Raw genomic sequence first — 24,726 nt, 5'->3', positions numbered from 1 at the left:
CAGTGGGTAGCATTGTGGTCTCACAACACCAGGGACCTGGGTTCAATTCCCAGCTTGGGTCACTGTGCGGAGTTTGAACGTTCTCCCTGTATCTACATGGGTTTCCTCCTGGTGCTCCAGTTTCCGCTCACAGTCCAAAAGACACACTGGTTAGGCGCATTGGCCATGATAAATTCTCCCTCAGTGTACCCGAACAGGCACCGGAGTGTGGCGACTAGGGGGATTTTCACAGTAACTTCATTGCAGTGTTAATGTAAGCCTACTTGTGAGACTAATAAACAAACTTTAGAATGTCTGTCCACAAAAAGGAAAAAGTTCCCCTCAGTTAATTTGAGTTAAATTTTAGGTTAATTGTTTTTACCCAAAAAGATTGACAAAGAAAATAAACACCTACCCCCTACAGCCTCCCCAACGGGAGCCAATAGTGGGGACTCTTACTCAGCAGAGTGATTGACATCGCTCTAGACCAATAGAGGATCAGCCCCGCCCATTGTGACGGACCTTGACCGGGGAAATCAGCCAATGGGATAGAGGGGGCGGGCCGGCGCCGGGAGACTGAGCAATGAGAGGCCGCCTTACTGGGACGTGGAGCGGCCTGGGGGGACAGGCAGTGAAGTTGAAGCCGGGGGGAAGCGGAGCCTAGGCTGCCGCCGCTGCCCGCAGAGATGATCGACCAGAAGCGCAAGGCGCAGGAGATGGCGCTGGTGCCGACCAAGCGGCCGAGGAGCGAGGCGGCGCCGGGGGTGGCGCAGCAGCAGCAGGCAGCCGTGCTGCAGGCGGTGAGGCCGGGGCTCTGGGGGAGAGGGGCTCTGGGGGAGGGAGTCGGGGCTCTGGGCGCGGGGCTCCGGGGGGAGAGAGTCGGGGCTCTGGGCGCGGGGATCTGGGGGGAGAGCTGCGGGGGCTCCGGGGGGAGAGCTGCGGGGGCTCCGGGCCCTGGGAAGGGAGTCGGGTTTTCGGCCTCTGCAGCGTTTTGTTTCTGATTTCCGCCCGCAGAAAGAGCCAGGCTTCGTGACGTCATCAGCCCGCGCCGCTACTCTCGCTGAGGGACGCCATTCGGCCCTTGCTGCTCCTGCTGGCTCCTGGAAGTGAGCCCTGTCCTTTTTGAGATAATATTCCTGTTCCTATTCGGCCTTGTCTTACAACACAAGGTTAAAGTCCAGTAGGTTTATTTGATAGTATACCAACACGGGCATCTCCACATCATGCCTATTCTTCCCTTCCAGCCTGCACCACCATTCAATATGATCATGGCTGAATCATGTACTCAGTATCCTTTGACAAAGAGTAATCTGGACTCGAAACGTCTTTTTCTCTCTGCTGCTAGACCTGCTGAGACTTTCCAGCATTTTCCCTTTTGGTTTCAGATTCCAGCACCTGCAGTAATATGCTTTTACTTATTATACCACTCCTGCTTTCTTTCCATATCCCTTGATCCCTTTAGCTATGAGCACCATGTCCAGCTCCCTCTTGAACATATCTAATAAACTGATCCCAACAACTTTCTGTGGCTGAGAATTCCACAGGTACACAACTCTCTGAGTGAAAAACTTCTTCCTCATCTCAGTCCTGAATGGCTTACCCCTTATCCTTAGACTATGATGCCTAGTTCTGGACTTCCCCAACATTGGGACCATACTTCTTGCATCTAGCCTGTCCAGTCCCATCGGGATTTTATATGTTTCTATGAGATCTCCTCTCATTGTGGGTGGCACGGTGGGCACTGCTGTTAGCATTGCTGCCTCACGACACAAGGGACCGGATTTTGAGTCTGCACTTTCGCCCCATGTCTGCATGGGTTTTCTCCAGGTGCTCCAGCATCCCCCCTCAGGCCAAAGATGTGTTGGTTAGGTGTATTGGCCATGCTAAGTTCTCCCTCAGTGTACCCAAACAGGTGCTGGAGTGTGGTGACTAGGGGATTTTCACAGTAACGTTATTGCAGTATTAATGTAAGCCTACTTGTGATTAATAAATAAAATCATTTTTCTAAATTCCAATGAATGCCTCGATTGAACCCGCTTCCACCAAATTCTGGCAGTATCATTCTGGTCCTAATCACCTTTGGTGCACAGAAGATTTTGCTCCTGTTCCATTACTTACTTTTGCCATTTATCTCATTCTTGATCATTTCACCAACAGGAACAACCTTTCCCAATCTATCTATCCGGAATTCATATCAAATTCCCTCTCTCCTTCCAAGGAAGACAGACCCACCTTCTCCAATCTGTCCATATAAGTTCCTCATCCCTGGAACCATGTTGTACTGTCTGCAATTCTTTTACATTGGGTTGCTGTTATATAAGGTGCTGGTGAGGCCACACATGGAGTACTGTGTACAGTTTTGGTCTCCTTACTTGAGAAAGGATATGCTGGCACTGGAGGGGATGCCAGCATATCCTTTCTCAAGTAAGGAGATTTACTGGGTTGATTCCGGAGTTGAGAACGTTGGCTTGTGAGGAGAGACTGAGTAAACAGGGGCTAACACATTGGAATTCTGAAGAATGAGGGGAGATCTTATAGAAACATTTGACATTATGAAGGGAATAAATAAGATAGAAGTAGGGAGGTTGTTTCCACTGGCAGGTGAAGTTGGAACTTGGGACATGGCTTCAAAATAAGGGAAGCAGACTTGGGGCTGAGTTGAGGAGGAATTTCTTCACCCAAAGGGTTGTGAATCTGTGGAATTTCCTGCCCAGTGAAGCAATTAAGGTTGCCTCATTGAATGTTTTCAAGACTATGTTAGATAAATCTTAGAGCAGTAAAGGAATTGAGGGTTATGGTGAGTGGATGGGTAAGTGGAGCTGAGTCCATGAAAAGATCAACCATGATCTTATTGAATGGTGGAGCAGGCTTGAGGGGCCAGGTGGCCTACTCCAGCTCCTAGTTCTTATATTTCTAAATGGGGTGCCCCAAACTGGACGCAGTTCTCCAGTTAAGACTGAACCAGTATTCTGTACAAGTTTAACATAACCTCTTTGCTTTTGTGTCCCTATTAATAAAGCCTAAAATGCAGTATGCTTCACTCACTGTACACTGTACTCTCAACCTGTCCTAACAGCTTCAATGACCTGTGCACATATAGACTCAAGCCTACTGCTCCTGTGCCATTTAAGAATGGTTATAAACATTACAACCCCAGAGTACTGTGTGCGGTTTTGTGCTCCATATTAAAACAGTGTCAATGAGATTAAAATCAGAAAATGCTGAAACTACTCTCGGATCAAGCAGCAACTGTGGAGGGAGAAACAGGTAACATCTGAGAGTTTGATAATCTTTCATCAGAACCCTAATAGGCTACTGAGGCTTTTTGAGCATGCACAATGTACAGTATTATCTTAGATTAACATAGTGAGATAAGAATGTGAAAGAGAAAGGAATTGAAAGTTATGCTGGTCAAAGGGAGGAATACAAATAGAACTAAAGGCTGACTGATCTCCTAGGTCTGATAGCCTGTATTCATAGGGTCTTAAAAGAAGTGGCTGCAGAGACAGTGGTTATAAGCTTCCAAAAATCCCCAGACAACTGCAAAGTTCCAGTGAATTGAAAAACGCAAATGTAACATCTCTGTCAAAGAAGAAAGGGAGACAGAAATCACAAAACTATGGGCCAATTAACCTAATATCTGTCAATAGGGAAAATACTGGAATCCATTACTAAGAGGCTATAGCAGAACATTTAGGCCTGTAACCTCTGATCTCCAGGCCGCTGGTGAGAGCGTGGTACCTCAAAGGTGTGTTGGGGATTCCCACACCACCAGATATCTCCAAATAATTGCCTGAGAAGTTCAAACTTGAATTGGGTAATTGCCCTGCAATGGGAACCAGTGGGATTTCAGCTTAAACTAGTAGGAACAGAGTAGCAATCTGACTTGGATTGTCACTTGATTGGAATTATGGGCCTTAGAAAATCATAATACTGTCAGCCAGAGTCAACATGGTTTAGTGAAAGATCAATCGTGTTTGACAAATTTTATTAGAATTCTTTGAGAATGTAACAAGCAGAGTGGATAAAGGGGAACCAGTAGATGTAATGTATTTAAATTTCCAAAGGGCATTCAATAAGCTGTCACATCAAAGGTTATACATAAGATATGAGCGTTTAGTGTTGGAGGTGATATATTAGCATGGATAGAGGACTGGCTAACTAACAAAAAACAAAGTTGCAATCATTGGACCATTTTTAGACTGGAGACTGCGCATGGTGGTATGCTGCAGAGATCACTGTTGGGGTCTCAACTATTTACTATCTATCTTTCATGACATGCCGGAAATGCAAATGTTTGAGACATATTGCAGATATGATCTTAGCTGAGGCTGCAATATGATTGTTGGAGTGTAGCTGAGCGAACTCTGATTTTGAAATTTAACACTAATGAATAGGATCAGCAGAATATATCCAATTTGGCTGATGTGTGCCCCATGCCAAGTGTTTACACTTGATTTATGTTTGTATTGTGCTTTTATTTTGAGTTTGGCAGTGAGTTTTTGCAACAATTTCATTTGGAAGTTTGATTTTGAGAGGCCTGTGTCCGATTGTACGTTATGCAGCTGGTACAAGCTGTTATGAGTGGGAAACACTGTCAAACATTCGTACTGATTTAATTTCCTCATTTGCCTTTCTGCCAATGATTTAGGGTCCCCCAAGAACATCAAGTCTTCAAGCTCCTATAATGCTTCTAACAGGCCATGAGGGAGAGGTTTACTGCTGCAAGTTCCACCCAAATGGATCAACACTGGCATCTGCTGGATTTGACCGACTCATATGTAAGTGAGATTTATTTTTATTCTTGTGTTTAGTCATACAGGGCTCAGTAAAGTAGACAGATAGAAGTAAAATTTAAATATTTTGGAATAAAAGAAGAAAATGTTTAAAGTTTATTTATTAGTGGCACAAGTAGGCTTAACATTGCAATGTTACTGTGAAAATCCCCTAGTTGTCACGCTCTGGTGCCTGTTAGGGTACACCGAGGGAGAATTTAGCATAGCCAATGCACCTAACCAGCGCGTCTTTCATACTGTGGGAGAAAACTGGAGCAGCTGGAAGAAACCCACAGAGACACAGGGAAAACGTGCAGACTCCACACAGACAGTGACGCAAGATGGGAATTGACTCCAGGTCCCTGGTGTTGTGAGGCAACATTGCTTGCCGGCGAGATAGAATATCCAGCAGATCATTTAAAGGTCCATTGAACTCGGGCAGAAATTTCTGGTCTTGGGGCATATACAGCCGGAAAATCTACCCATTAACTGCTGTGAGGCAGCAAAACTAACCACTGTGCCGCCCCATTTGAAAAACAGGTCTGGCAGTTGCTGTGGAGCAAGAGACAGAATTACATTTCAAATTCAGTATGATTCTTCTTCAGAACTCCAGCATCAGTAGTATTTTGCTTTTATTTTACTTTTTAATTATTTTGTTAATAGCGATACAAATATTTGTCCCTAAATAGCAGCTAACATTCAAACGTTATCCTTTGGTGATATTAGAGTATTGTGGAGTTTAATGGTGAATGTGTGAGCTCAACCACTGTGGATCCAAGAACAGCATTATTTTCTTAATGGCAGATAAATTAGAACTGTGGAGGTGCAAAAGAATTTGATTTCCTTATGTACAAACTATCAAAAGCTAGTACACAGATCCCAAAAGTAATTTGTTAGTTGTACAGAACAGGAGGCACTGCTAATAGTGAGGAAAGCTGCAAAAAAATTTGAATTGGTTTCAGTGTAGAAAGAAAATGTTACTGATTTGTTAAAATGTGTAAATTGTAAATTGAAACCATCCCTGATGATTTTGAAATAATAAAGATAATAAAAAAGCAACAGCAGCTAGCTGGCAATTGGAAGCAACATTTTGGAAACGTTCAACAGGCAAGGCACATCTGAAGAGAGAACAACGAAGTTGATGTTATTGATGTGGGTCCTCCACTAAATCAGTGTTGGTTTAGCTCAGTTGGCTGGAGAGCTGATGCAGAGCAATGCCACCATTGTGCTTTCAATTCCCATGCCAGCTAAGGTTATTCACGAAGGCCTCACCTTCTTAACCTTGCCCTCGCCTGAGGTGTGGTTATCCTCAGATTAAATCACTATCAGCCAACTCACTCCCTCAAAAGGGGGAAGCAGCCTATGGTCATCTGGGACTATGGCGATTTTATTACATAGTGCCTGCACAGCATAGAAACAGACTGTTTAGCCCAGGAGACCCATACGTTGTGTATGTTTCACATGAGCTCCCATACATTATCTTCCCTCCTAGATGCTGCCTGACCTGCTGCATTAGCAATATTTTAGTGTTTATTAGTTTAAAGTAGCCATTAACATTTCTTTCCATGCCTTATGCCTGTTTATCCAAAAGGCTTGTGTAAGAGAGTAGTAATTCTCATTTGCAGAATGTGTGTTTAGTGTTCTCATCAGAATGCTTGTGAAATTCAGTGATCTTAATCTAATTATACAGCATCTTTTTGATGTTTTGGTAAGTGCACGAAAGCTATGGCCAAAAATTTCCAGCCCCTTCGTGGCAGGACCTGCGATGAAAGATTCGGCAGCTTAGCCAAAAACCCATTGACAATCCCAGTGGCAGATGGAAAAGGGTAGCACAGTGATTCACACTGCTGCCTCACAGTGACAGACCTGGGTTTGATCCCCAGCTTGGATCACTGTACAGAGTCCGCATGTTCTCCCTCTGCGTGGGTTTCCTCCGGGTGCTCCCGTTTCCTCCTCCAGTCCGAAATAGGTGCATTGGCCATGCTTAATTCTCCCTCAGTGTACCTGAACAGGCACCGGAATGTGGCAACTAGGAGATATTCACAATAGCTTCATTGCAGTGTTAATGTAAGCCCACTTGTGACAGTAATAAATAAATTCAAATTTAAAATCTTGTCCTGTATGTGATTTAAGGTCGTTCACATTCTTGTCTCTTGTTCTTTCTCTTTAGTGTTATGGAATGTGTATGGAGACTGTGATAATTATGCTACTTTGAAAGGCCACAGTGGAGCAGTTATGGAACTGCATTACAACACAGATGGCAGGTACTGTAATACTCTACTGCATTGTCATACTTAAAAGGGAGCTGATTTGTTTCTTGACAACTGATTGAGTTGCCTCAGTGTATGGAATGGCATTTGTTTGAAATTTGGAACCAATTGGGATAGGTTGCAATCTTCCAGTCTGGCGTGTTCCTGTGTTCCTTTGTGTGAGAAAATGCTAATGAGTTAATGAGCGCCTTGATGTCGTGCCATTAGAAAAAAGATTTGTATTTATGTGGCAGTCTGGTGACCACCAGCTATCTTAAAACGCCTTACAGTCAATGAAGTTCTCTTGAAGAGTAGGCACTGTAGGAAACATAGCATCCAATTTGTGCACAGCAAGCTCCCACAAATAGCAGTTTGACAATGAGCAGATACCTGTTTTTGTGATGTTGACTGAGTAATAAATATTGGTTAGAAGACTGGAGAACACCCATGCTCCTCTTCACAGTAGCACCATGGAATCTTTTACATCCATCTGATGAGGCAAACAAGGCCCTTGGTTTGACATTTGAAAGCCCCTTTGATCAGCATAGTACTGAGGGAGTGTTGCACTTGAGCGTCAGCCTTGATTTTTATGGTCAAGACTTGGAATGGAACTTGAACACAGAGCCTTGTGACTCAAGCGGGAATAATACCAACAGAGGCACGGACTTTAACTTTATTTCCTCTATGTCTGGCTTTGCAGAACTGTTTTGTGCTTTTTTTATGTCAACAAACCAAACGCACCATCCTTTTCCCCTTCCCCTTAATGTGCTGAGTTCACCAACAAATATTCTAACTCATTCTGTCTGTGGACCTCAGAATGATAGCACTAGTTGGCATCTGCCTTCCCTTCCTCCCATACCCTACTGCTGTTATGCATCTAATTACTCATTTATCTCTCTCTTCTACATTAGTGCTCTTGCCTCTTTATCTTTTTGGTTATCTATCATACTTGAGCTATGAATGACAGTGACGAGCAATTGACCAACTGGTGTGGTAAATGCAAGGAGACAATAGTGAAGCATAAATAAGGAGTTAAAGTAAGCTACTGAGTTGGTAAATTTTAAAAACTATAAAGATTATACTTTTTTTTTCATTTCCACCCCCCCCACCCCTTTATCTGTCCCAGTTAAAATCTGGTTTAATGTTCATGGATTTGTTAATCAAGTGTATTTGAGGCAGTTGCCATGAAAAAAAGTTTACGTGTTTCCTTTTATTGCCTGTGATCGTATGATTGCATATAAGAGACAGCTTTTCTCTTACTTCAGATTAAATGTTCCAGTTTTTAAAAACTTCAGCAATAAGCTTTTTGTGAGTTTAAAAATAGTTATTTATTAATACATAGCCAGAATTTAACACAACATTTCGCTCTCACTTGCCTCTCTCTAACAGAGATTAGATACTGGTCAGGGCAATACATTGTTACAGTTTATAATTATTTCAGTCTCTTATAGCAGGCCTGTGGAATTTTAGATGCAGTTGTTGCTCCAAATTTCAAGTGGAGGTCTTCTATAGAATCCTACAGTGCAGAAGGAGGCCATTCAGCCCATCGTGTCTGCACTGACCACAATCCCACCCAGGTCCTATCCCCCTAACACTAAGCAGCAATTTAGCATGGCCAATCCACCTAATCTCTGCATCTTTGGACTGTGGGAGGGAATCCACACAGACACAGGGAGAACATACAAACTCCACACAGACAGTAACCCAAGCCAGGAATCGAACCTGGGCCCCTGGTGCTGTGGGTCAGCACTGCTAACCACTGTGCCTCCCCATAAGGCAAAGGATTCTCAGCAGGCTGTGAGGTTTCGTGTAGAGGTTGGATCTCAGGCGAACTTAAATTTGAAATAGGTTGTGGAGTCTGTCTCTCTCCGACAAAATCTCCCATTTTCAGGGTGTTGCTGTTTATTAACTTGGCTGCTTGGGTGACCTGCAGCTAGTTTGATGGGTTTTGATGTAACTCTGTGTTGGCAAGCAGCTTCTTAACTGGTTTAAAAGCAGTCTGCAAAACGATGGTTCCCTCAAATGATTTCCACCAGTTCAGTCACTTTTCCAAACAAAAGAGACACAAGCTCAAAATGCCAAAGATCACATGATTTAAAGCAGCCATTTCAATACTGTGTGTGTCCAGTTTTTAAAAGTATTGACTTTTTTATTCATTTGTGAGACATGGGCATCGCTGGCTGGCCAGCATTTATTGCCCACTCCAAGTTGACCTTGTCCAGAGAGCAGTTAAGAGTCCACCATATTGCTGTGGCTGTGGAGTCACATGTAGGCCCGACCAAGTAAGGATGGCAGATTTCCTTCCCTAAAAGACATTAGTGAACCAGATGAGTTTTTTCAACAATTGGCAATGGTTTCACGGTCATCAGTAGATTCTTAATTCCTGATTTCTTTTTTATTGAATTCAAATTCCACCAGCTGCTGTGGCGGGATTTGAATCCAGGTCCACAGAACATCAGCTGTGTTTCTAGATTAATACCAGTAGGCCATCACCTCTCTGACTGAAAGTTCTAAATATGCTGGGATCTGACACTATCTTGTATTTAAGTAAATTTTTCTGCTTTATCTCCAGCATGCTTTTTTCAGCATCAACAGATAAAACTGTAGCAGTGTGGGACAGTGAAACAGGCGAAAGAATCAAGAGATTGAAAGGCCATACCTCCTTTGTGAACTCATGTTACCCGGCAAGGCGAGGACCACAGTTAGTCTGTACAGGAAGCGATGATGGAACCGTAAAGGTGATCACAATTTACTCTCACTAATCCAGTAATACTTGAGACAAAAACTGAAGGATCAATTCAGAAATTCTAAGGATTTAGAAGGCTTGCAAGGATGAAAGTTAAATGCTCGCAAGAACAGAACAGATCCCAGCAGAAGTGTATTCCTTTCTCCTTGTGATTAAATGTGTTGGTTGGGGGCAGGACTCTGCCCATAGCTCAGTGGGTTTATCCAGTGAATAGCTAAGTCAGACAGAGCAGAAATGCCCAAGTCCAACTTTGGATCTGTGCTGAATTTACTGATTTGAGCCAGGGTTGCAGTTGCATGATCAGCATTAGCCTTGGTGCCTGGCAAGGAAAAGAAATGTTATCAGGATTTCTGCTCTTGATTGGCCATTCTGTTATTCCCTGCTAGAAACTGCATTTTGGGTGAGAATGGGATCTGGCTGGTTGTCGCCTTCAAGTTTCTAGCCTCATACATCAAGAGTTGCTAGTTGAGCAAAGTGCCCAAAGGTTGGTAGCAACTGTTAAGCTGAACCCCAGCAAAGGTCAGTGCCTCCTTTAGTAATGCACCAACCCTTTTTTCTATTCATTTGTGGGACAGGGGCATCGCTGGCTGGCCAGCATTGATCTTTAGTTGCCCTTGTTCAGAGAGCAGTTGAGAGTCAACCACATCACTGAAGCTCTGGCGTCACATGTAGGCCAGACCAGGTAAGGACGGCAGATTTCCTTCCCTAAAGGGCATTAGTGAACCAGATGGGTTTTTCCAAAAATCAGCAATGGTCATCAGTAGATTCTTAACTCCAGACACTTTTCATTGAATGCAAATTTTGCCATCTGCCGAGGCAGGATTCGAACCCAGGTCCCCAGAACATGAGCTGAGTTTCTGCATTAATAGTCTAGCAATAATACCACGAGGCTATCACCCACCAAATGGACGCATATATTGGCTAGATTGCTTGTGCAACCAAGTGTGGTATAATTGTTGCTCAAGTGTGAGTAGGTATTTAAAGGAAGTCAAACTTTACATGGGAACGTATAAATTGTTCAAAAGGCACAGTTTGAAAAAAGACATGTTAAATTTGCTATCTTTCAGCAGATCCAAGATCTTGGACTAATATGTATTACTTGTAAATTAGTTATTGCTTATGCAAGTGAAACACTCCATACTACAAAGCGGAGGCAAGTTGACAGTTTGGATTCTGTCCCTTGCACCTCTCCTTTCTTCATTCACTTGCTCCATCTCTCCTATATTTTGTTTGTTTCTTTTCCCCCCTTGTTTGCACTCCTTTCTTCCCCTTATTGTAGGTAAAAAGATACCTCCTGAGACTAGTTGTGAGTCAAAATACAGCAGGTTTATTTAAAAAGCTTTTGGGAGTGACCTGGTACCTAACAGCGGTTCTTCAGGCTTCTCCCCGAATACAAGTTAAGAGTGGATAGTTATTTCGCCCCCCCCACCCCTGTCACGTCCGCACTTTCCCAGGCTCGGCAGGTTCCCAGGCTATGGCTTGTCCTCTGTCTTATGAACATTGCTGTTTCACCATTGTCTCAAGGCCGAGATTGTCTCAACCTTGCTCCTCTTTCCAATCAGCCGGTATCGCATCTCAACACCTGTGGTGTGATTACCTAACATACAAGCTGGCACAAACAAGTTAACTGGCATACAAAGTTACAGGGGTTTGTATAACGATTTTATGTTTGCAGGTACCTGCATAGCATATACTATATCGGAAAATAACACATATATATGAAGGCATGCATGTAAGCTCTGCTATGTTAAACAGAAGTCCATAATATTAAAAGACACAAAATACATACTAGCTGGGTTAGCCACATTCCTGAACACAATTAGCTGGGAAGAATCATAAACTGGTGTACAATAGCAGGGACAGCTGCTTCTCTTATCTGTCTTGGGATACACGAAAACAAGTCTTACAATACTCTTTACAAATCTCTGAGTACTACAAAGTTCATTAACCCCTCCCTTCTTCACCCTCTCCTCTGTCTTCCCTGTCCATTTTTTTTCTTTTTTTTATTGTCTTTATTTTCCTTCACATATTTTTACATCTAATTTGCATTTTTGGATCCCTAGCTATGGGACATTCGAAAGAAGGCTGCTATCCACACATTTCAGAACACGTACCAAGTACTGGCGGCAACATTTAATGATACAAGTGATCAGATTATCTCCGGTGGTATCGATAATGACATTAAGGTAAGATGCTCCTTGGGGTGATTCATCAACCATGTGAAAGTGTCAGATTTAATCAGTAGATTGCAGTGCCAAATTTTAGAATACATTAAAATTTATGGTTGTACTTTTTGATAAAATGGCACCACTTTCTTTCACTCTTTCTTTGATCATTGGGTGAATTTCAAGAAGTGCAGTTGTGTAGTTGAATACTGGCCAAAAGGCAACCAAGTCAACACAGGCTGGAAATTGCGCATGGTTATCTTGGTTCAATTACAGGATAGATTCACTGAACATTGATTCCAGCTTAGATTTTAATATTGAGTTTAAATTTTGAGTTCTGTAAGGAAGCCTAAAAAAAAAGCTTTTATTATATTCTCCTTTTTAAGCCAAGGACTTTGAGTAACCATAAAAACCTTACTTGAATCATTTATCTGAATAATCACACTTCTGACATTGACCAACCCAACTTCTAGCTTCAAAATCAGGAAAGTGATATGATTGGGAAGCTTTATCTGATGTTTCCATCTCTTTGGGTGCATCGTGTGCTATAATGTACAAATTAAGCAGTTTATTTATTGGATTCTTTCTTGCTGATCACAAAGTTAACATTGGTTAATGCTAGACATCCCTGCAAGGCACACAGGATATACTTTATGGCCTAGTATACCAAAGGCAATGGGGGAGGCATAAGAGTTCTGTACGTGAGTACTTGTTAAATGAATAGCATTAAACATATCCTGTCGAAAGCAGAATCCCTGACAGTTGCCTGAAGCAGTAATAATTTCCTTCAATAACAAATTGATCCAAGTGGTTGGAGCAGAACATTGGGCCTGTCAAATCAATCTATTCAATTCAAGCGCAGAGTAATGTTTGATTGGCAGCTACATCCAAAATGAAGTCAAGTTCAGTTTGTGGGGCACAACCGCAATTCTCTTTAGTCCCTTCAACGGACCCTCTGCAGCTGAATTTCAAGTTGTGGACTTAAATTTGGACCAGTGATATGCTCACCAGTTACTCTGAAGCTTTCAAATATGGGAGTCCAGTCAGAGGACTTTATAGTCACCCTGTAAGATATAAGCAACAATGTTTACAGTCTTAGCAGAGGATACATGTCTTTGTTGTTTTAGACACTTAAGATAAATAAACCTTGATAATTAGAGTATTGTTCTTTTTCCAGTTCAGTTAATATGTCTGATGGGGATCTAGTAAAGGATATGCCTAATGCAAGGATTAACAGTAAGAATGCCTAATGACACTCAGCCTGGTTTTGTGAAGGGTAGGTCGTGCCTCACAAACCTTATCGAGTTTTTTGAAAAGGTGACCAAAGAGGTGGATAAGAGTAAGGCAGTTGATGTGGTGTATGTGGATTTTAGCAAAGCGTTTGATAAAGTTCCCCATGGTAGGCTATTGCAGAAAATGCAGATGCATGGGATTGAGGGTGAGTTAGCAGTTTGGATCAGTAATTGGCTAGCTGATAGAAGACAGAGGGTGGTGGTTGATGGGAAATATTCAACCTGGAGTTCAGTTACAAGTGGTGTACCTCAAGGATCTGTTTTGGGACCACTGCTGTTTGTCATTTTTATAAATGACCTAGATGAGGGTGTAGAAGGATGGATTAGTAAATTTGCTGACGACACCAAAGTTGGAGGAGTTGTAGACAGTGAGGATGGATGTTACAGTTTGCAGAGGGACATAGATAAGCTGCAGAGCTGGGCCGAGAGGTGGCAGATGGAGTTTAATACGGAAAAGTGTCAGGTGATTCACTTTGGTAAGAATAACAGGAGTACAGAATATAGGGCTAATGGAAGGACTCTTAGTAGTGTTGACGAGCAGAGAGATCTCGGGGTACATGTGCGTAGCTCCCTGAAAGTTGGCACCCAGGTTGATAAGGTTGTTAAGGCGTACGGTGGGTTTGCTTTTATTGGTAGCGGGATTGAATTTCGGAGCCGTGAGGTCATGTTACAACTGTACAAAACTCTGATGCGGCCACACTTGGAGTATTGTGTACAGTTCTGGTCGCCGCATTATAAGAAAGATGTGGAGGCATTGGAAAGGGTGCAGAGGAGGTTTACCAGGATGTTGCCTGGTATGGTGGGAAGGTCTTATGAGGAAAGGCTGAGGGACTTGAGGTTATTTTCATTAGAGAGAAGAAGGTTATGAGGTGACCTGATTGAGGCATACAAGATGATCAAAGGATTGGATAGGGTGGACAGTGAGAGGCTTTAACCTCAAATGGTGATGGCTAACACAAGGGGACATAGCTTTAAATTAAGGGGTGGTAATTATAGGATGGATGTCAGAGGTAGGTTCTTTACTCAGAGGGTAGTAAGGGTGTGGAATGCCCTGCCTCAACAGTTGTGGACTTGTCAACTTTAAGGGCATTCAAATGGTCAGTGGATAGGCATATGGATAACATTGGGATAGGGGGTCATTAGATTAGTTCCACTGGTCGGCGCAACATCGAGGGCTGAAGGGTCTGTACTGCGCTGTAGTGTTTTATGTTCTAAAAATATTGAGTATAAAAATCTAATGGTGTAGGGCTGCCCACCACAGTCTTTTGATCAAATAAACAAAAGCAGTTTCTATTTTAAGGGTTTTTTTTGTTCAAACAGTAGTACAAGGTCAATCCGTTCTTTAATAATCTTGGGAAATGGGTTGCTCGGAACAGATTGCCGGTTTAAATCTAATCCTAAACTGCCACTTCACACCTATTTAAGGGCTGCAGTGGACCCAATTTGTAACATTACCACCTGTGGAAACAATTCTCAGCCCTTAACTAATTTTAGTAGATCGTCACAAAGAATGATAACACTTTTCCAGTAATCTATCCTTGCTGACAATTGGCAGTTTATTCTTGAACTCGTACTTCTGTTGTGAGGAATCAAGTAATAATCTTCTGATGGCTTTCTTGATGACATAGCAAGTTATCCAAACAGACCAGGGAGGTCCGTCCTTTGAAATATATTGAGTTATCTGACTTCAGTCAGTGAGGCAGTTTAGGTGCTACATTGGTTTTGAGAAAGGAGTGAAAAGCTAACCCTTGTTTTCCACTGCGGATTATAAAACAACTCATAGAATATAATATTTACAATGGAGAAGGAGGCTGTTCAGCCCATCGTATCTGCACTGACCCACTATTTTTTAATTTTACACAGACAGTATCCCTGTAACCCCACATATTTACCCTGCTAATCCCCCTAATCTACACGTCTTTGGACTCAAGGGACAATTTAGCATGGCCAATCCAGCTAACCTGCACATCTTTGGAGCATGTGCGGAAACCGAATACCCGGAGGAAACCCACACAGACACAGGGAGAATGTACAAACCTCATAGTCACCTGAGCCACGAATTGAACCGGGTTCCTGATACTGTGAGGCAGCAGTGCTAATCACTGCACCACCATGCCGCCAATCATATCATGAGATTAAAATAAATTATTGCAGACACTGGACCGTGAAAAGGGACAGAGCAGATTTTCCAACATTTTCTGTTTGTGAACTTGTGTTGAGTGTCTGTGTGTGTATTTTGTGAAGATAATTGAACTCATATGTATCCTTTACAGTGAAGTGGGCTGTCAGTCATTATGAAGGTGCACATTTTAACAGTTGGCGTTTGAGTGCGGGCAGCACAGTGGTTAGCACTGCTGCCTCATAGTGCCAGGGACCCAGGTTGAATTCACAGCTTGGGTCACTGTTTTTGTGGAGTCTGCACGTTCTCCCTGTGTTTGCGCGGGTTTCCTCTGGGTACTCCGGTTTCCTCCCACAGTCCAAAGCTGTGTCCGTTAGGTGGATTGGCCATGCTAAATTGTTTTTTTTTAGTGTTAGCGGACTAGCTAGGGTACATGCAGGGAGTTATGGCGATGGGGCCTGGCTGGGATTGTGGTCGGTGCAGACTGGGCTAAATGGCCTCCTAATGCATAGTAGGATTCTATGATTCAATGAAATTGGGTTGCTATTCGAAAGAATGCATTGACCCGAACAGGTGCTGGAGTGTGGCGACTAGGGGGATTTCACAGTAACTTCATTGCAGTGTTTGGTGCAGACTCAATGGGCCGAAGGGCCTCTTTCTGCACTGTAGGGTTCTATGGGTAACGTAAGCCCTATTTGTGACTAATAAATAAATTTTATTTTAAAGAGCGTGGCACCTAAGGATGTACAATGCCAACAAATTGTATGTCTCAGGAGAGGAGAAAATTTGGCAATTGGAAAAGTAATTGCCTTTCTTTTTCGTGGGCATTTTCTTAAATATAGCTGATCTTCCCGTGTTTGAGGTTGGAGATGTCAGAGGAAGGGTGTATGTTTATTGTAAGCTTAATCTTTCACTCAATTGGCTTAAAACTGCTTTTAAAGAAGGAAAAACTTAGGCAGTTGAGTGGGGAGGAAATGAGATGAATGAGGGAATCCCTGGAATTTGCGATGCCTTAAAGGGGTCATGACCTGCTTCTTTGTTGCCCTGAGCTGCTTTGTTTAGGATATTGCTTGACTGTATTGTGAAAGAAAGAGGTCATTCAGAATGCCTGCCAAAAATGAGGAATGATAGAATCCCACAATGGAGATACAAATACAAATCACACAATACATAAGGAGGCCATTCAGCCCATTAAATCTGCACACAATCCCACCCAGGCCCCATCCCCATTACCCCATGCATTTACCCTAGCTAGTCCCCCTGACAGTAAGGGGCAATTTAGCATGGTCAATCCACCTAACCTGCACATTTTTGAACTGTAGGAGAAAACCGGAGCAGCTGGAGATAGCCCACACAGACACAGGAGAATGCGCAAACTCCACACAGAAAGCGGTCCAAACTGGGAATCAAACCCAGGACCTTGACTTTGTGAAGCAACAGTGGTAGCCACTGTGCTAGAATCCATGCATCAGTTTTATTGTAAATTGGTAATGGCTGGGGTGAGATTACCACTGGTCAAAAGAGTTAGACATACAGATATTTGAGATAGCCAAGGCATAGCTCTACAAAATGCTTGTAAATTTGTAAAATGTTAGGGAGTCTTGCAGATTCTAACGTAAACTATGCAACTCGTCGTAGTAGTAGAAAGTCTAATGTATGAAATTCACTTTGCCGTACGCTGCAAAAATAATAAATTCATTTCTACTATGGTTAATTTTGGAACTTTAAGAGAATATACTTGAATATTGTTTGGCAGGTTGCTGACTGATTAGATTTATTTTAAAGTTCCACTTGTTTTACCTCTGTTAGGTTTGGGACCTCCGACAAAACAAGTTAATTTATACCATGCGTGGTCATACGGACTCTGTGACTGGCTTGGCGCTAAGTGGAGACGGCTCTTACCTTCTTTCTAATTCTATGGACAATACAGGTAATAAAAGACCCCTGAGAGTGTTAAATAATTAAATAGGACAGGAGGTAACAACATTTTTGGGACGAATGATACAAAGTGTTGAGAGTCTGTAATGCCCCATCACAACAGCTACATGCCCCAAATTTACTTCATGTACATTGGGTTCCCTCCAAATGTAGCACCGTTGCTAAGATGACAAACCAGTCAGCCAGTTTGCACACATGCTCCCACAAACAACAAACCATGGAATGATACAGCACAGAAGATGACACTCAGTTCATCTTGCTTGTGCCAGTTCAATGGGCTTATGAGGAGAGACTGAGTAGACTGGGGCTATACTCATTGGAATTCAGAAGAATGAGGGGGGGGATCTTATATAAACATGTTAGATTATGAAGGGAATAGATAACATAGAAGCTGGGAGGTTGTTTCCACTGGCAAGTGAAACTAGAACTAGGGGGCATGGCCTCAAAATAAGGGGGAACAGATTTAGGATTGAGTTGAGGAGAAACTTTTTCACCCAAAGGGTTGTGAATCTGTGGAATTCCCTGCCCAGTGAAGCAGTTGAGGCTACCTTATTGAATGTTTTTAAGACAAGGAATGATAAATTTTTGAACAGTAAAGGAATTAAGGGTTATGGTGAGCAGGTGGATAAGTGGAGCTGAGTCCACAAAAAGATCAGCCATGATCTTATTGAATGGCGGAATAGGCTTGAGGGGCCAGATGGCTTACTCCTGCTCCTAGTTCTTATGAAAGAACTACCTATTATTCTCAAATCCCTGCTTTACGCCCCACCCCGCCCCCCCAACCCTGCAGGCTATTTGCCTTCAAGTGTAGAAGATATGAAACAACAGCCTTTGGATTCCCAGATAAGAGTGCAAAATGGCATGGCTAAATATCCTGTCATCTTGATATTTGCGTGCACGCACAGGCTCCACTGATGCCAGCTTGTATAATTGGCCATTTGCCATGTACACATCATGTTCTTTGACTGTTGGGGTTTCGGGGGAAGCAGCTGAACCAAGGATGATCCTGACTGGATCCAGTATCTACTAACTCAGTTAGGTCTGCTAAATAGTGTTGAAGAATGGGAGCTGTTACTGAACTTTTCCTTCCAAATGTACATGCCAATTATAGCTCTATAAACAATGTCCCGGCTGAGATTGGCTAATTCAGTGCAGGTCAGTGGTTGTACCTGGGAACTCCAGTCTGTCTAGTTTGGCTCTAATGAGCTGAAATGTTGGGTCAAACTTTTCTGGGTTTTATTTTTTTACCATTGAGATTATTATATGTGCAGTTATTTAAGTGAAGATTGAAAGAAAATACATAATAAACCATGGCATATGGGGCTAATGGGCTTCTCTGATTTGTATTAGTTTAGCCCCTCTGTGTTCGTAAATCTGAAGAAAAGTTAATTACCAAAACTTTGATTTTTGTGTTTGGATTTACAGTGCGAGTCTGGGATGTCCGTCCATTCGCTCCAAAAGAGAGATGTGTGAAAATTTTCCAGGGTAATGTGCATAATTTTGAAAAGGTAGGTGTATTTCTTTGAAATTAAATCAGTGTAGTTATTACCTTTTTTAATGAAACAAAATGACTTCTTAAATGGCTGCAGTGGCACGTAGATGTTCTGCTTGAAAATACTGATCTCCTGTCCGAAAAGAATGCAGTCTATGGTGCAGAATATAAAATGGTCACCAAGAGGCGGCACAGTGGTTAGCACTGCTGCCTCACAGCACCAGGTACCCAGGTTCAGTTCCAGCCACGGGTCACTGTGTGGAGTTTATACATTCTCCCTGTGTCTGTGTGTTCCCCTGGATGCTCCAAAGATGTGGGGGTTAGGTTGATTGGCCCTAGTGTCAGAGGATTAACAGGGTAAATATGTGGGGTTACAGGAATAGGGCCTGGGTGGGATTGTGGTTGGTACAGACTTGATGGTCTGAATGGTTTCCTTCTGCACTGTAGGGATTTTATGATTATATTCTAATAGAATTTTATGCCTTATCAGGAAACAAAGTAACACTGAATGGAAAATGGGGGTATATTTCAGTTCTTTATCTGTACTAAGTGGTTATAGTAGTTTAAAAAGTTCAACAAAGGTTATTGATTTTGAATCTGATATTGACAACAAATACAGAAAGCCATCATAGGGTCTTTTTTAAAAGAGTTAATGTTGCTTGTCCAAATCTCCAGACTCAACTGAATAATTTGGATTGGGAGCTGGGGACCAGTGTTGCATTACCTCAGTATTAACTCTAATAGCATGTTGATCCCGTGTGCGAAACTTGACATTATACAATTTCTTGCAGAACCTCTTGAGATGTTCATGGTCGACTGATGGAAGCAAAATAGCAGCAGGATCTGCTGACAGGTAAGTATTGTTTTGTGATAATTTTCATACTAAATGTGTGATAAAGTTTGAAATTAATCGATGATCATTCATGTGCATTTTTTTTATATTGCATGGTGGCACAGTGGTTAGCACTGCTGCCTCGCAGCCCCAGGGACCCGGGTTCAATATTGGCCTTAAGTGACTGTCTGTGTGGAGTTTGCAGTTTCTCCCTGTGTCTGCCTGGTTTCCTCCTACAGTCCAAAGATGCACAAATTGGGTGGATTGGCCATGCTAAATTTTCCCCTTAGTGTTCCAAGATATATAAATTAGGGGGATTGGCAAGGTAAATATGTGGGGTTATGTGGTAAACCTGGGTAAGAGTCTGTGCAGACTCAATGGGCTGAATGGCCTCCTTTTGCACTGTAGGGGTTCTATGATGTCCACTTTTTGGTCTAAATGATGAATTTAATAATTTACAGCCTGCTGTGTATGTTTGAATTCACTGTCTCCCTATGATGACTTCTAATTTAATGACTACTGTGTTTGAAACCATCTTTTCCACTGAATAGCAATGCACAAAATTGTTTAAACATAGATTCTGCGAAGCAACGAAATTTTTCGTTGACAAAAGACATTGGTCTAACTTAATACCACAATGACTTAACCTGATTTCAGGATTGTTAATTGCTTGGCAACATGTGTTATGGTAAAAGTCTACAGATTCTAAAACTGATCTTTTTAAAGAAATTAGGAAGCACGGCAGGGAGTGGGAATTCACTCTGCAAATAATGGAGCCATAATGACTAAGTGTTGTGTCATATTAATATGATTTCTTGCTACAGTATACTGCCATATATCTCTACGGATTACACTAATTTGAAGAAGTGTCTGAGAGACTTTGCTTTCTGCAGGCACTATACGAATGCAAATTGTTCAAGATAATTTTTTAAAAAGACGCAAAACTCATCGGTGCTAAGAGATTGCCCTATTTATTTCAGATTTGTTTATGTCTGGGATACAACGTCACGAAGGATCCTGTACAAGTTACCGGGGCATGCAGGCTCAGTGAATGAGGTGGCGTTCCATCTTGAAGAACCAATTAGTAAGTGTCTTGTTTTGGCCGACAATTTAAAACCCAGGAGAGTTATATAATTACTTCCAACACTGTTTTAGAGAAACAAATTGCTGGAATTCTACAATGTATGACATTTAAGGTGTTCAGTAGGCTGAGCAGCAAGGCAGAACCACTCAAAATGTTAACCTACATTTTTCTGTTAGAGATTGAGTGACTTGGTGTATTTCTAAAATTTCTGTTACTTATACGTTTCAGGAACACTCTGTCATGTGCAGGCTATGTAGCAATGCAATTCAAGGAGCAGAATGAATAAATGGATACTAAAGGGAAAAAACAAGAAATAAATTAAGGGATGGAGACAAAAGTATGCTTAAAGAGCAAAAGTTTGTAACGTTGGGATGGGATTGGCAATGCTGAGAGATTATGGAGAAATGTTCTAGGAGGTGTAATGTCTGAGGGGAATTGCAGGGTAAAGAATGGATCGTAATGAGGTAGGAGCAGGCAGCTGTAGCAATGTGAAGCTTGTGAAATGGCCTTGGGCAAAAACATTAAACTCTGGATCAACACTGCACGCTCATTGCCTTATATAAGAAACAAAACCGCAACTTTCCGATGCTGTGCCACATCTTGGAATATTTTTCAAAAACTTTATATTCGTGTCTGTTCAAAATAGGGTTACAATTACAATGATTTTTTTTTCTAGTGTCAGCTTACAAAATTAATTATTTTGTGGTTATAATTTAGCTAATTTAAATATTTTGGCAACTTGTCTCCTTTGCCATTCGTGGCATCTTGCTTTGGAGACCCAAAAGTGCACAACTCCAGCCAGGGAGCATCTGGCATGTCTCCTGAGCATACTGGTTGGCATCTCTAATAGAGGCTAGATACCCCTTTGGAGTCCCTAGCCATGACTGTGACATGTGTGGCATAAGAGCCACCCTGAGGTTTTGTTCCTCACAAGACGCTGCACTTGCTGGCAATATGGATTGGGACTTGGCATATGAATTTTCAGTGCGCGTCTTTCTCTCATCACCACGCGCTCATCTTGAATTCATAAAACCTCAGTTAAAATCTCCATGTGGTAATTACTAATAAATAAACATGGTCAGGAAAGCTAAACTGTGACTGATTTGTGCTTTCAGACTGTTTTACATTGGCAGATGTAATGTAATAATTTTAATGAACATGAAGATTGAACTAATTGAAGAATGAGAGCTGTGTTGTATTTGACAATTTCCCAGAGCCAAGTCTTCACCAGTATTGCTGCTGGAATCATGAACTTCACTAGCGACCCATTTGGTTATTAAGTTGTGAACTTGGTGCCCTGTCTCATGGTCGTATTAATATCTACAGCTGTTGTTGTTGTAATTTACCTTGCATTACATTGATCTTTCTTTACACCCTAGCTATGACTGTAACACTATATTCTGCACTCTCTTATTTCCTTCTCTATGAATGGAATGCTTTGCCTGTATGGCGCATAAGAAACAATACTTTTCACCGAATGTTAATACATGTGACAATAATAAATCACATCAAACTGTCATGAGCAGATCAGATAGGAGTGTGATGTTTCAGAATAAAGACTGGGGAGTACGCAGATTTTTGATTTAACTATAATGGCCTGTAACATCTGATGTAAAGTTTAAATTGACTGAAACCTACAATTTCCTTTTTATTCCAACAGTTCTTTCAGCATCCAGTGACAAAAGACTCTACATCGGAGAGATACAGTAAAGAGGAACAGCTTGTACAGAGGAACTTGTCTGACTTTGTCTGGCAGCTGCACAGAAAAGGTTCAATTGCTGGAGAAGAAAAGTAGTACTGTTGGGGGTAGAAAAACATAAGTACTTGGCAAGTGACCAACCGTGAATGGGTTTGAAGCATCTCTTCAGTTTTGGGACCTGGCAGCGTGAAGCAAGCTTGTTTTGGAGGTCTGGACCAGTTTGTACAGTTCCTGTGGAGAGCAGTTTGTTGTAAAATCTGGCCTGCATTCACCTTTGTATTGCGGGGCTGTACAGACCATTTTATAACCTGTGTTTTTTTTATAGTCAAAAGAAATAAATTGACACCTCTTTTGCTTACAACTGTTACTGGAAATGGATGCAAAGAGATTATGGTTTGGAACACTCAGCTTTTTAACCATTCAGATTGTAAATTGGGTTTTTTTCCTCAGTTACAATGATACTGCCACATGGATGACACTCAGGTTTTTATATTTCTGAATATTTAATTGTTAATTTGAGACTAAATATACTATAATTTACAACAAGCTGACCCAATTTTTGCAGCCCCAAAAATCATGTTTTTGTATATACACATATGTACAATTCAATACATTTCACAAGCTTCACAATTCCCCTCAGACATGCTACTGTGCAGAGGGACCTGGGGGTCCTTCTGCACAAATCGCAAAAACTCAGTCTGCAGGTGCAGCAGGCGATCAAGAAGGCGAATGGAATGTTGGCCTTTATAGCGAGGTGGATAGAATATAAAAACAGGGAGGTCTTGCTGCAAATGTACAAGGCACTGGTGAGGCTGCAACGGGAGTACTGTGTACAATTTTGGTCCCCTTATTTGCGAAAGGATATATTGGCCTTGGAGGGAGTACAGAGAAGGTTCACCAGGCTGATACTGGATATGAGGGGATTAGCTTATGAGGAGAGATTGAATAGATTGGGCCTGTACTCATTGGAGTTTAGAAGGCTGAGGGGTGATCTTAGAGACATATAAGATAATGAAGGGGCTAGATAGGGTAGAGGTAGAGAGATTCTTTCCACTTAGAAAGGAAACCAGAACTAGAGGGCACAGCCTCAAAATGAGGGAGGGGCAGTTTAGAACAGAGTTGAGGAGAAACTTCTCTGAGTAGTGAATGTCTGGAATTCTCTGCCCATTGAAATGGTGGAGGCTCCCTCGTTGAATATGTTTAAGTCACGGGTAGATAGATTACTGATCGATAAGGGAATTAAGGGTTATGGGGAGCAGGCGGGTAAGTGGAACTGATCCACTTCAGATCAGCCGTGATCTTATTGGACGGCGGGGCAGGCTCGAGGGGCTAGATGGCCTACTCCTGCTTCTTTTTCTTATGTTCTTGACGTGCTGTATGCCTTAGTAGTCGGCCTCAATTTTTCTCCCCAAAAGCACATGTTCTACTTAGCTGTACCTTAAATCTGGGAATAAGGAAGCAAGTGGTCAATACAGGCTATGTTGCAAAAATGTGTGAGAATTTAAGACACACCCACTCTGTCAGTAACAGATGACATTTAAAATGGCAACCACCCACACCCATGCCAGAGATCCACTTTTATACTTGGCATATAAATCGACCCCAATTTTTGGAGGGACTTCTTATGGCTTCAATGGTCGACTTGTATGCCGATATCTACGGTAGTCAAAATTTTCCATTTATTTTTCTGTGCCTAATGTCAGAAGGAAAACTTCATTTTTTCACAAAAGTTTATATGTGACTGATGCAAGTTTTAATGGTTAGATCTGTGCTACCTGCCGTTTTGCACAGTACCACTGACTGGAGATAATCTGGATTTCTCTGGCGGTGACTCTGCTTCACTGGGTTAACTCTCATAGGATTCTCCAGTGTCAGTCACGTTATTTTTGTACACGTAGTTGGTGCCTTCAGCATTAATGGTCCATCTCAGATGCCCACTAGCAACCTCAAGGCAGGTATATCAAAATGTAGCTACTGTCTGAAGTGACTCCTAGTTCCCCAGAGAATTCCAACAACCCCTTCATAATATTGGGTGCCTAACAATGGAAATGTTTCAGATAAACTGGCTTTAGAGATCCTCAGGGCTCTATGTCTGCCGGCATAGCAATCTCAGCATGCACTCGTGGAGTCGATATCCTTCCGTTCAGATGAATAGGATGGAAAAGGTAGGATATGGAATGCATATGGTTTTAATTAGGCAGTCATCATGATCAGGACAGGGTTGGAGGGCCCAAGAGCCTGTTGCTGTGCTGTCTTGTTCTTTGTTCTTGAGCATACTGGCTGCCAGCTCAAGATGGGAGAGACTGATGTCAAGGAAGGATGTCCAAAGATGTGCGGATTATGTGGCTTGGCCATG

At 42.2% G+C, this 24,726-nt stretch overlaps 1 protein-coding gene across 1 annotated transcript; it reads left to right on the top strand.

Moving 5' to 3' along the window:
- The first annotated feature begins 574 nt into the window (after window positions 1-574).
- On the top strand, window positions 575-22,737 carry snrnp40 (small nuclear ribonucleoprotein 40 (U5)). The gene is made up of 10 exons (XM_080211504.1): window positions 575-779; window positions 4,631-4,760; window positions 6,925-7,018; window positions 9,576-9,741; window positions 11,813-11,935; window positions 17,135-17,255; window positions 18,689-18,771; window positions 19,547-19,608; window positions 20,568-20,671; window positions 22,332-22,737. Exons 1-10 carry the CDS (start codon window positions 666-668, stop codon window positions 22,379-22,381), a joined length of 1,047 nt encoding a protein of 348 aa, XP_080067630.1. The 5' UTR covers window positions 575-665; the 3' UTR covers window positions 22,382-22,737.
- Window positions 22,738-24,726: the final 1,989 nt, after the last annotated feature.

The sequence above is a fragment of the Carcharhinus amblyrhynchos genome, chromosome 24, assembly GCF_965287045.1.
Source record: "Carcharhinus amblyrhynchos chromosome 24, sCarAmb.v2.hapA, whole genome shotgun sequence".
NCBI lineage: Eukaryota > Metazoa > Chordata > Chondrichthyes > Carcharhiniformes > Carcharhinidae > Carcharhinus > Carcharhinus amblyrhynchos.
The sequence above is the reverse complement of the archived record's forward strand: the minus strand, read 5'-3'. Positions and strand labels throughout refer to the sequence as shown.

Coding starts and splice junctions, on each gene's coding strand:
- snrnp40 (XM_080211504.1), top strand. CDS start 666: ATGATCGACCAGAAGCGCAAGGCGCAGGAGATGGCGCTGGTGCCGACC. Junction 780..4,630: donor AGGCAGCCGTGCTGCAGGCG/GTGAGGCCGGGG, acceptor CCAATGATTTAG/GGTCCCCCAAGAACATCAAG. Junction 18,772..19,546: donor ATGTGCATAATTTTGAAAAG/GTAGGTGTATTT, acceptor AATTTCTTGCAG/AACCTCTTGAGATGTTCATG.